We start from the raw sequence: 13345 nt of genomic DNA on the forward strand, positions 1-13345 counted from the left end.
TTTAGAGTATCCACTTTCACTTGTCTATGAACTGTATAGGTAACCCAGAGGTCCTTTACCGCAGACGCGACTATTCGAATAGATGATGTTAACCCTGCAGTGGTGTACTTCTTCACACACGCTCTCACCACTTATCGCCGTTACACGACATGTACTCGTCAACCTTCAAGCGGAAGCCCAGCGAGGGTGTCGGCCATGACCTGACTAACCACACAAGTCCCTAGTCCAGGTTTATCACCTATTCAGGTTCCATCCGCAGGGAGTCCGGCCGAGGTTTCCACATACGGCCGCGAACGATGTGTACAGGGTTCCCGGGTCACCAAACGGGCGACTCGGTACACCGGGCCACGTGCCTACCGCATCACAGCCCACCCCTCGGGTCAGCGCTGCGCATGGCCTCCGGCATACTACAAACACCAGAAACTACTTGCAACTCCCGGACAGAGGACAGGGGCGGTTAATAAGTCGAGAGGGTCCATTGGTTTCGGGCCCAACGCGTGGTAGTAGCTGTTCATGGATCACAAACACAAAACTGAGTTCCTGAGGACGGTTTTAATGAGACAACCCACCATGTACTCCTACATGGCCTCTTACCGCTACCTTTACCAAATCGTGTTCACACACTTAGCTCACACACAGTAGGACATGTTCATCACCATTCCACTTCATCCCCGATGAATCAGACCTGACTCAACTCTAAGCAGTAGCAGGCATGAAAAACAAGCATGAATGAGTAGGCACATCAGGGCTCAAACAACTCCTACTCATGCTAGTGGGTTTCATCTATTTACTGTGGCAATGACAGGTCATGCAGAGGAAAAGGGGTTCAACTACCGCAGCATGTAATAGATGAATCATTGTTGTCCTAATGCAATAAAAGAGAGAAGGAGCAAGAGAGTGGGATTGTATTGGAATGAACAAGGGGGTTTTGCTTGCCTGGCACTTCTGAAGATAGCATAGCTCTTCATCGGTGTCATCGAACTCATCGCCGGAACCACGTCTACTGAGAGGGGTCGAATACCGACAACAGAGAAGCAACACAATCAATGCAATGCACAATATGATGCATGATCATGACATGTCAACATGCTGTGATTTGAGCTAATGCAACTAGAACAGAAGGGTTTGAGCTTATTTGAACCAAGGGATCAAATTCAAACTCAAGTTATGAACTCATATAATGCATTATCACGTTTTGATCTAAACAGCAGGGTTAAGTTTCTTTATCATGCATGAAACTAGTACAGATGGATAGATTGGATTTTTTGATCATTTTTCATATATAACTTATTTCATTTGGAGTTACGGTTGATTTTATATGATTTTTAGAAGCTTACAACATTTTCTGAAATAAATAAACCATTTAAGATTTATTTAAATTCCCGAAAAGAATTACTGCGTTAGCAGGACGTCATTGTGATGTCAGCGGTCAATAGGCCGGTCCAGGTCAAACCTGACCAGTGGGGCCCGCGTGTCAGTGTCACCACTAATTAACAAGGTTAATTAGCGTTAAATTAATACTAACTAAACTATCAGTGGGGCCTGGGCCCACTAGTCAGTGTGTCAGTGGGTTAATTAAGTTTAGCTATAAACTTAACCCAAAGTTAGTAGGGCTGGGGCCCACATGTCAATGACCCATGGGAGGTCAAACTCGGGTCAAACCCGCCGGCGTCTAGCCGCCAGCGAGGCCAAACGCGACGGGGAGGTGCAGGTTTCGTGCTCCAGCGGTCAAATGGACGGCGGAGAGGCTCGGCTTGGAGCGGGTGCTCTCCCGCATCCGTTGCAGCAAGCGGCAGCAGCTGGGGTGGCCGGAGTTCACCGAAAACGAGTTCGCGGCGGCGGCCGGAGTTCGGGCGGGGTCGGGTTTGGCGCTACGATGCACGGCAGGAGCAGCTAGAGGGGTTTTTAGGGTTCTAGCGTTGCGCTGAGCACGTCTGTGTGCTCGGTTGTAGCTCTAGGTGACGGTGGCCACGGCGGCGACATGGCCGGTGGAGCCAAGCACTCGGCCGTGACGGGAAACGGCGTTAGCGGGAGGAAAAGAGCCACGGGAGAGGGGGATCGATGCAGCAGCTCACAGTGGATCGAACGAAGCGGTTGACGAGCCCGAGGGCGTCCTCGTTGCTGCGAATCGAGCGACGACGATCGCCGGCCGTGGCGATGAAGACGGTGGTGATGGCGTGGCAAAGGGGCTCCCGGCGTCGGGCGGCTCGGCGGAGAGCTTCAGCGCGAGGAGACGGAGCTCGGGGCACGAAGACGAGGCGAGGCAGTGGCTCTGGCGCGGTGGCAGCGAACGGCGACGACGATGCGCTCGGTTGCATGGGAGGGAGAGAGCAGAGGAGGGGGGAGGAGCTCGAGGGAGAGAGAGGGAGAGCCAGACGGTTCTGGGGGGTCGCGTGGCGTCGTCCAGACGCGTCGGGGAGGAGCAGGCCTCCTCGGCCGCGCGTGTGAGAGCACGCAGCTGCTCCTACTGGCAGGAGGAAGACGACAGGAGGCGCCAGGTAGGCCGGGCCAGCGAGCTGGGCTGTCTACAGGTAGGTGGCCAGGTAGTCCTTCTCTCTCTCTCTCTCTCTCTCTCTCTCTCTCTCTCTCTCTCTCTCTTCTATTTTCTGTTTTCTATTTCTGTCTTTGTTTCTGGATTTAGTAAAAATACTAAACCTTTTCTAAAAGCCTGAAATAAATTATGGGCACTGTTGAAATGTTTTTCAGCAGCCCTCAACCATTATCAGAATTATTTAGGCAATTAAAATATTTATAGCATTTGAATGCCCAAATTCAAATACTTTACGATTTAATTCGAAAATCCAGAATGGTCCTAGAAATATGTGCAACATTTTTGGCAGAGGTTTTCAACCAATCCAAAAATGATGAACTTTTCTAAAGGGCATTTTGGGTTCATTGAGAATATTTTAATTTGAACCTAGTTGATTTGATCTGGTGCTAGGGTTTGAACAATCCCCATTTCAACTTTCAAAATAAGTTTAGACATGATGCATGGATGCAAAAGCTAGCCTAGAGCACTACCAGACTAGGGATGTGACAGGGCCGAACCTTTCCTAGCCTATCTTAATAGGCGGGAGCTCCCTGCTGACCAGACTGAGGCACGTCGCATCGTTCGACGCTCGAAAGCCTACAAAGTTCATGAAGGAGAACTCTACAAGAAAAGTACTACTGGAGTTCTTCAACGATGTATCTCCGAAGAGGAGGGACAGCAGCTCTTGGCTGAAATACATGTCGGTCTCAGTGGCCATCACGCCGCAGCTCGGGCCCTCGTAAGTAAGACCTTCCGTACAGGTTTCTTTTGGCCCACAGCCCAAGCAGATGCACTGGCCCTTCTACAGCGTTGTGTCGGATGTCGGCTTTTTGCCAATCAAAGCCATATGCCGCCCACTGCCCTAAGAACAATCCCCATTACTTGGCCTTTTGTGGCCTGGGGGCTAGACATGGTCAGACCCTTAAAGGGGGAAGCCATAAGAAGAAATATTTGCTGGTTATGGTGGATAAATTCACTAAGTGGATAGAGGCCAAACCAGTAAAAATGGCTGAAGTCGGACCAGTGATCGACTTTATATCCGGTGTCACTCACCGTTATGGTGTCCCGCACAACATTATTACTGACAACGGCTCTAACTTCATGGCTGACGAGGTGAAAAATTGGTCGGCTAACCTGGGCATAAAGCTTGATTACGCCTATGTATATCACCCTCAAACAAACGTCAGGTCGAACGGTCTAATGGCCCGATAATGAGCGGCATCAAACCCAGACTAGTGTGATCCCTAAGGGAGTCAGATAAACACTGGTTCGAGGAACTCAATTCCATACTCTAGGGACTCCGGACCACGCCCAATCGCATGACCGGATACACACCCTTCTTCATGGTGTACGACACACAGGCTGTCTTGCCCTGCGACATTATTCATGACTCACCTCAAGTGCCCATGTACGAAGAGAGAGAAGCCGAGCTTGATTAGCAGGACGACCTAGATGGCCCGAAGGAGGAGCACGATGTTGCAAAAGCCCGTTCCGCATTCTATCAACAACAAGCTCGGAGATACCAAACCAGAGAAGTGCGGGAAAAGACTTATAACGTCGGTGAACTCGTTTCACGCCTCCCAGAGAAGAAAAAGGACAATCTCAAACCAAAATGGGAAGGTGCCTTCATTATAGATGAAGTTCTCATTGGAGGATCCTACTGCCTTCGCAATGCATCAGATAATCGCTTAGAGCCGAACCCATGGAACGCTGCTCGGCTCCGAAGATTCTACGCATAAGTCCGGCCATACTTCTTTTTCGTTCCTTTTTCTCCCTTCCAACGTTTCTTCTCGTTTTTATACGTTTTCCAGGATGTGTTCGGATAAGCCGAACACTTGAGGGGTACACATCCTTAAATGTACACACCCCACCATGCCTGGGGGCTTCTTTAAGTAGAAGCTTATTATTATTCCGAGCCTAGAGCTCATAATATAAGTGTCGTTTGCTGATATACATCCTTTTGCCATTATAGGCACCTCTATGACTTATGTTTTTGCCAAGCTGGGTTGCCTTGCTCATGTGCTTATGCCCTACATTACCGATTGTTCGGCTAGGGCGTAAAGGGAGCACCTCTGCGATTGTTACAACCGGGTTATCCGGACATGTACCTCAGACGGGTGAAGCCGAAAGCTAGCGTTCTTAAGGGAATAATTGGTCGGCAATCACATGACAGATTGTTGCATTATTGTAACCACTTTAAACACTGCAAGACAGTTTTTCCGTATTACGGATCACACACCCCAGCACGCGTAATTATAGTATGCCGACCCAAGGAAAGGAACCATTAACGGAACTATTTTCCTTGAAAGATGTTTCTTACATATGTAATATAACATACATCCTAAACTCAAATTTTTGTCTGTTCGAGCACAATGACTGGGTTGCCTGGTTTTCAGACATAGTAAATACTTCCTTTTCATTTCGAATAAGTATGCGGAAACACTCCACCATTTTGGTTTGGAGGTTAAAGCCGAAAGCCTGCGATAACAAAACTTTTCACATGTTCAGATAAAGACATAGGTTGATCATAAATGTACATTAAATCAAAAACCTATTCCTTATCTATTCCATCTATAAGACTGTCTAACCTACAGTCTTCCTGCGAATATTTCGCAGCTATCATTACTTGGTCATACACCAAATTCAATGGAATTTGTTTCCCATCTGGCCCCTGTGGTCCCACTCGGGCCATATGATTTGGGTCAAGTTTGGTGAAGCGTGTCTTCACCATGGCCCAGGCTTCTCGTGCGCCTTCACGGCAGGTGGATGTCTTCCATAGCTCGAACCAGCACCGGGCACCTTTGAACAGGTTTGCAGGCCCTCCATACTTTCTGGAGGGGTATCAGATGGCCATTAGGCCCTCGCCATACTCTTCATGGCTTTCCGGGCCCGAGCATGTACCGCGGACAACTCCTTTAGCACATCGCCTTGAAATCCGGATACTTCCTCTTCTGGCCGACCAGTTAACAAAACTACAGCAACAGAGTCATGATATTCCGAATTATGGACTAAACATGGGCACCTAGGGTGGTTCTAAATAAGAGAGGAAGACATGCCAAACATGCCGCCTTTCAGTTTTTTATTCTCTTTCTGAGCAGCCGATAACTGAGCCCTCAAGTTCTCTATCTCTTCAGATTGTTTGTCCTTTTCCTCCTCGAGATTTTTCTCCTTGGACGCGCCCGTTGCGATCTTTTTCATTTCCGCCAGTTCGGCGGTGACCGCATTCAGTTGCGTCTGGTTTGTTTTCAGCTCCTGGGCTAGCACAGTGTTCTTTTCTTTCAGAACCTGCAAATATTATTGATCCTTAAATCGGTTTGCTTCACTGCTTCAAGTCTCGGGGGCTACTGCCATATGACCATACAAATTGCATAAACTTTTACCTGTATGTCCTTTGAGAACAACTGAGTGACTCCGGCAAGCCCGTCTCGAGCCGCTCGGATGTACGCATCCACCGAACTGAGTGCGTTGAATTCTTGCTCAGAAAAGGCCGGAGCACGCATGCCCTCCTTCAATCGATGATGATTCATCACGCTCTCTACTTCGGAATTCGGATAGATACATCGTCTGAATCCTCATGAGGCAGCGGAACCGGCATTGCATCGGCTCCCGTCCCAGTTGATGAGTTCGGCACCAGATTAGCTGACATTCGGCTAGCAGGGCGCTTTCCCACCGTCTGCCGCGTGTTTCTCCTGACATCAAGAAGAAAGGAGACTTTGAACAATCTAGACTCGTACCAGGGCATGTAATAAAGCAGACATACCTCTTGGACGGCTGTGAAGTTTCTGCGGCACTCCCGGTCCCTTTTCGTTTCGAACGAGTGCCCCGTGTAGAAGTTGCCCTGTGGAGGTACGGGCTGCCGATCGCCGATCCTATTAAAATGTGGATCAGCATAATGGGTAAAAGTACAAATAGGGACTTCCTTTCAAGAACCCTCCGAATACTCACGATGCAGAAGGGATAGAGGCGGGGGTAATAGGCGGTGATAGCCACTTCTATGCCGTCAAGGCTCGCTTGATAAAATACTCCATCATCGAACTCTATGTATATGTCCGGATCCTCGCAAAAGCCAGGGTCTCCATCACGGTTATGATCCTCTGGCCGCGGAGCGGGACAGTGGACGTCCTCAGTCATCTTCCTCCATGACTGTTTGCGGCAACAAAAGGAAAGTTTGATTAGTATCTGTAACAACAATAAAATAACATAAATGATCGGAATCTTACCCATTCAATGGGGTTGTACATGGATTAGCCTTCACAACAATTCAAGCGGAGGAAATATTCTTTCTCACCCTTATACAGATCGACCAAGATTGTGGCCAGTTCGGCTGGGGTATCCGGACCCTTCCGTCTGTAACGGGATGCGTCATCTTCTCCGTTGTAACACCATAACGGGGTTACTCTGGATTAGAGAGGCTGAACACACCTCTTTATTGCAATGGCCATGACCTCGACTATCGAGAGCTTGATGTGGGCTAGCAACCTGAACTTGCTGACCAACCTTGTTATCTCTGCACTATCTTCTTCCTTGGGACTTCGGGGACGCCAGTTGAGGCGCTTCTTTAAAGGGGCACTGGAAAATTCCGGAAGGCCACGCTGAACTGGGTCCGGCAGTGGGACGTTGTCCATGTAGAACCATTCCGAAGACCACTATGCATAGACCTCGTTTCACGTTCCGATGAGGTATCTGGATCCGGCTATGCGCCATACTTCGGTGCCGCCCACTTCAAATATGGAACCTCCTCAATGGCGGGGGACGAGGCAAAAGAACTTCCTCCATAGTTCAAAATGGGCCTCAATGCCTAAGAACAGTTCGCAGAGGGCAACGAAGCCTGAGATGTGCAAAATCGAACCTGGGGTAAGGTTGTGTAGTTGGATGCCGTAAAATTCCAATAAGCCCCTAAGGAAGGGATGGATTGGAAATCCTAGGCCCCACAATAAGAATGGGACGAAGCACACCCTCTCCTCCTTGTTGGGGTTGGGGAAATTCTGAGTCATCACATCATTGCCGATTGAGGCCAAACCCGCTCGAAAGGAGACTAGATCTACGAGGGGAAGGTAGCCCTGCGTCTGGAGTCGACTCAGCTAAAGATGAGGCACGGAGCGACTCTGCCAATCACCCTCCTGAGGGCCATGGGGGCACGAAGAGGAGCCTGGAGCGCTAGCCATGTTGGGAGATTTTTTCGTAGCTAACCATGGCGGTTTTTCCTCTGCGCGATGTGAGATGGCATTTGGGGATCTAAGTCTCCTTACATAGATGCCGTCCGAGCGTGGTGAGGGGCTTATTTGCAAAAAAATCACGGACTGTATGTATTCATTCGGCGCGCAGAAATCGAAGCGACCACAGGAAGGAATCATAAATGATGCACATCGAGGTTAGAGCCAGATTGTCGTTAATCCGAAGTATAATAAAGAACCCGCCTTGCAAAGCCGAAGACATAAGCAGGATACTACGTCGTCATTGAAGGCAAGTTCAAGGGCTACCGAGGGAGTCCTGAATTAAGGGGTCCTCGGGCGTCCGGGCTATGGGACATGGGCCGGACTGATGGGCCGTGAAGATACAAGGTAGAAGACCTTTCCCCGTCCGGATGAGACTCTCCTTTGCATGGGTGACAAGATTAGCATCCGGATGTGTAGTTTTCTCCTTCCGTAAACCGACTCTGTACAACCCTAGGCCCGGTGGGTGTGGGCGGCATCTCCCTGGTAGGCATTCCCGCATGTGCGCGTCGCCGCAGCTGCTGGCGGAGGCCTTCCACGTCGCCTCGTGAACACCGTCCGTCCGATGAGTCTCTGCGCGGCCCAGATGGAACGGACTTGCCTCTCCTTTCGCGAATAAAATATCTGCCCCGTTTCAGAGCTGCGTGTCGCACGTACCTCCCCCGTGCCCTCCTCCCTGGGCTCTCACCTAGCCCTCGTCACCTCCTGCACGCCGCATCTTCCGGCGCCGCTCCTAGGGCTCAGGCGGGGGAGGAGCATCGGGAGGATCGGGTCTGAGGCCAACTAGATTGGATTGGATCGATCCAGCTATTCGATCGAGGCGGAGAGGGCACGAACGAGCGGGCTTCGATCGTCTCGCCACCATGTTCTCGCGATCCTACACCAACCTACTCGATCTCGCCAATGGGAATCTCTCGGCGCTCGACTACGGGGGCTCCAGCGGGGGTGGCGGCGGGCGGCCGCCGCGTCCGAGGCGGATGCAGAGGACGTTGACGACGCCGGGCACGCTGGCGGAGCTCGACGAGGAGCGCGCGGGGAGCGTAGCTTCGGACGTGCAGTCGTCGCTCGCCAACGACCGCATCATCGTTGTCGCCAATACGCTCCCCGTGCGCTGCGAGCGCCGACCCGACGGCCGCGGCTTGACCTTCTGCTGGGACGAGGACTCGCTCCTGCTCCACCTCCGTGACGGCCTCCCCGAGGACATGGAGGTCCTCTACGTCGGCTCCCTCCGCGCCGACGTGCCAGCCGCCGAGCAGGAAGACGTCGCGCAGGCGCTCCTCGACAGGTTCCGCTGCGTCCCGGCCTTCCTCCCCAAGGACCTCTCCGACCGCTTCTACCACGGCTTCTGCAAGCAGACCCTGTGGCCGCTCTTCCACTACATGCTCCCCTTCACCTCTGACCACGGTGGCCGCTTCGACCGCTCCAACTGGGAGGCCTACGTCCTTGCCAACAAAATCTTCTCGCAGCGCGTCATCGAGGTCCTCAACCCCGAGGACGACTACATCTGGATCCACGACTACCACCTCCTGGCGCTCCCCTCTTTCCTGCGCCGCCGATTCAACCGCCTCCGCATCGGGTTCTTCCTGCACAGCCCCTTCCCATCATCCGAGCTCTACCGTAGCCTGCCCGTCCGCGACGAGATCCTCAAATCCTTGCTCAACTGCGATCTCATTGGCTTCCATACCTTTGATTACGCCCGCCATTTCCTCTCTTGCTGCAGCCGCATGCTCGGAATCGAGTACCAATCCAAGAGAGGCTACATTGGGCTCGATTACTTTGGCCGCACTGTGGGGATAAAGATCATGCCTGTTGGGATTAACATGATGCAGCTTAAATCGCAGCTCCAGCTTCCTGATCTGGAGTCGCGTGTTGCAGAGCTACGGAAGCAGTTTAACGGGAAGACTGTCTTGCTTGGTGTGGATGATCTGGACATATTCAAGGGGATTAACCTGAAGATTCTTGCGTTTGAGCATATGCTCAAGACACACCCAAAATGGCAGGGCCGAGCAGTGCTAGTGCAGATTGCAAACCCAAGGGGTGGTAGTGGAAAGGACGTGCAAGGATTAAAGGCTGAGATCGAGGAAAGTTGCACGAGGATTAATGAACAGTTTGGGCGGTCGGGGTATAGTCCTGTGGAGCTTGTTAATAGGACTTTGTCGAGTGTGGAAAGGATGGCATATTACACTGTGGCCGAGTGCGTCGTTGTTACTGCAGTGAGGGATGGGATGAACCTCACACCATATGAGTACATTGTGTGTAGACAGGGGATTCCTGATTTGGATGGTGGTGATGCACCAAAGAGGAAGAGTATGCTAGTCGTGTCAGAATTCATAGGTTGCTCGCCATCATTGAGTGGAGCAATCCGGGTGAACCCTTGGAACATTGATACAACAGCAGAGGCAATGAACGAGTCCATTGCTTTGTCAGAGAATGAAAAGCAATTGCGCCATGAGAAGCATTATCGATATGTCAGCACACATGATGTTGCCTATTGGTCTAAGAGCTATATTCATGACCTGGAGAGAAGCTGCAGGGACCATTTTAGGAGGAGGTGCTGGGGTATTGGACTTGGATTTGGATTTAGAGTGGTTGCTCTAGACCGCAACTTCAAAAAGCTTACTGTGGATTCTATTATTGCTGATTACAAGAAGTCGAACAGCAGGGTTATACTTCTGGACTATGATGGAACTCTAGTACCACAAACTACGATCAATCGAACTCCAAATGAGACTGTTGTTAACATCATGAATGCTCTGTGTGCTGATAAGAAGAATGTTGTTTTCATTGTAAGTGGAAGAGGTAGGAGTAGCCTTGAGAAGTGGTTCAACTCTTGCCCTGAGCTTGGCATTGCGGCTGAACATGGTTACTTTATGAGGTATGCTCTCACTTAGTTTCTTGAATTTTCAATTACGATTATTACTTTTTTTAACATGTCTTGCATTGACTTTGCGCCTTCTGATACTTTCACTGGTACTTGTTTCCAGCTTCAAGTATAAACAAATGCAAAATCAGCTATATTTCAGACACTCACAAAAAAATATGAAAAAAATAGAGTTTTGTGTTTTATGTAAGTATTAACAATAATATGGCATATGACGTGGTGACATCATAGAACGATCATTTCAACAACCATTTAATTTCTCAGATCTTATGTTGTGGGGTACAGGATCATACTTCCATTGGTGTTCTGGGGACAGCAGATATCAATACATCATTCCGTGTAGACCCATTCCTTGGGTAAAAGTAACAACATGCATCATCAATTATAAATTTGAATGTTGGTTCTGAAGGTATATCAGATATTGCCACATCAACATCATCCAGATCATCAGTAGGGGAGCCTACAAATACTAAGAACATGACTAATATATTGACTTTACTTACATGAGGATGAAATTACAGTAGAAAAAAGCAGTATATGTTTGTGACCAATTCAAGAGTTCACAAAATGAGAGGCTGTACCCTAATAGTTCTCATGTTAGCCATGAGTCATGCATTGAAGCTGTAACTCCGTAAGTGCTTAAGAAAAGGGAAGGCTTCTTGTATAGAGCTGTGATTACCATGAAGTCTCTTGAATCTATTTGGTTGCACTTTGCACTTGTACTGTTAGGCATTTACCATGGATGGATCTACTGAGTACTTACCATTGCATGAACATTCATGTGTCAACCTCATTGGGCTAAACTTGGATAGGGAAACTTTCTTTCGGTTAGGGTGAAGTAAGACCAGTATGCATATGCAACTATACAACATGCTGATATAAATTGGAAGATTTTTAGTACCATCAGTTGGTAGAATTATTTCAGCAGCAACCATTAGGTGCAAGTCTTGTAGCCCAGTCAAGCAGTAATACAGTGAATGTTGAACTATATAACAGCTGGGAGACAAGTGGAATCAGTTCTTCATCCTGCATATAATTAACACGTTCTTAATTTTCAGTTTGTGCCTTGTTTAATGTTATTCTTTGTATTCATGGGGTTAATTTGAATTGAAATATTCAGTTCTACGGCAAGTTTCATCTCAACAGCTATTCCTTGTCAGGCGAACCAGAGATGAGCAATGGCAAATAAATAACCAGTGCTCAGAGTTTGGATGGATGCAAATGGCTGAGCCAGTAATGAACCTGTATACAGAAGCTACTGATGGATCGTATATCGAAACCAAAGAGAGTGCTTTGGTCTGGCACCACCAAGATGCTGACCCTGGTTTTGGATCTGCACAAGCGAAAGAAATGTTAGATCATTTGGAGAGTGTTCTTGCCAATGAGCCAGTCTCTGTGAAGAGTGGCCAACACATTGTAGAGGTTAAACCTCAGGTACTACTTTTCTCCATACATCATACATCTAGTATTTTGTAGTCCCTCAGAAGCAAAATACTGAATCTAGTATTGTGGAGATGAGCAAGCCATTATTTGTCAGTAGATGCTGATTTTCAGAGCAATATTATCTACCGTGATTTCTAGGCCACAATAATATAGAATCTAATGTCTCATCTTTATGTGTTGTGATCCTCCACTTGTGATAGTGAATTTTGCGTGCTAACTTGTGAGGGGCCTATATATAAGAGTTATATTGACAGTGAATAATATACTAGTTCATTTAACAAATCCTGGATTCTTTCTGGAAACTGATTTCTTGTCTGGCAACCATTTACTTGCTGCCTTCCCAGAGTTCATAAAATGCTTCTGTTGGATTGCAGAGTGTCAGCAAGGGATTTGTCGCGGAGAAGATCCTATCGATGCTGACAGAGAAGAAAAGACAAGCAGATTTTGTCCTCTGCATAGGTGATGATCGATCAGATGAGGATATGTTTGAAGGAATAGCTGATATTATGAGGCGGAGCATTGTTGATCCCCAAACCTCGCTCTATGCCTGCACAGTCGGCCAGAAACCAAGCAAGGCCAAGTATTATTTGGACGATACTAATGATGTTTTGAACATGCTCGAGGCACTTGCAGATGTATCAGAGGAGGTTGGTTCACCAGAAGAATCGGAGATACTTTCCCCGTCGGAGGGGGCATGATGAAGTCGTGTCGAAGAGCATATCTCATAGTCCATTGCAACCAGCAATCTTCTGTCTAAATTGAAGCCAAGTTCAGATAGCTGGAATGCAACTTTAGCAATATACAGATAGTCAGATCAATGTCAATAACCTAGTGTTGGTCTAGTTTTGGTCTCTTTTACCGTCTGCCTTCTCGTAATTTTGGAGTATTTTTCACATTCTGTCTAGATAGAGAAATGACCTGGAGGGAAAAAAAAATCCATGGTAGGTATCTTTTCTAGACTTCTTTTTTCTGTTAGTAGCAGGTAGTGTATGTAAGATTCGAGTGTTTCTGCAAGTTTATATACACTATAAGTCGAAATTAGTAGATGAGCATTTGGGCCATTTTGCCTACTCCTACTTGCTCGAATATGCTAACGCTATGTTTGACCCATATTTTACTCCCTCCGTATCAAATTACTTGTTGCCAACAGACAAAAATTAGTACACAAAGTTAACTTTACATTCAGACCGTCCAGATTTCAAAAAGTTCTCAGGCCGCACCCTCAGTACACAAAGTTAATTTTACATTCAGACCCTCCAGATTTCAAAAAGTTCTCAG

At 48.3% G+C, this 13345-nt stretch overlaps 1 protein-coding gene across 2 annotated transcripts; it reads left to right on the forward strand.

The window, feature by feature from the left end:
- The first annotated feature begins 8374 nt into the window (after positions 1–8374).
- Positions 8375–13143, forward strand: LOC123120080 (probable alpha,alpha-trehalose-phosphate synthase [UDP-forming] 7). 2 transcript variants are annotated; one of them, XR_006459317.1, is made up of 3 exons: positions 8375–10618; positions 11745–12058; positions 12442–12627. XR_006459317.1 is itself a non-coding variant. In XM_044540086.1 (3 exons), exons 1-3 carry the CDS (start codon positions 8607–8609, stop codon positions 12763–12765), a joined length of 2610 nt encoding a protein of 869 aa, XP_044396021.1. In that variant the 5' UTR covers positions 8385–8606; the 3' UTR covers positions 12766–13143. The 2 variants fall into 2 exon arrangements, 1 of the variants encoding a protein (XP_044396021.1); XM_044540086.1 differs by having other exon boundaries at positions 8385–10618; positions 11785–12058; positions 12442–13143.
- Positions 13144–13345: the final 202 nt, after the last annotated feature.

Source organism: Triticum aestivum, chromosome 5D (assembly GCF_018294505.1).
Source record: "Triticum aestivum cultivar Chinese Spring chromosome 5D, IWGSC CS RefSeq v2.1, whole genome shotgun sequence".
In the NCBI taxonomy this organism is placed as follows: Eukaryota; Viridiplantae; Streptophyta; class Magnoliopsida; order Poales; family Poaceae; genus Triticum; species Triticum aestivum.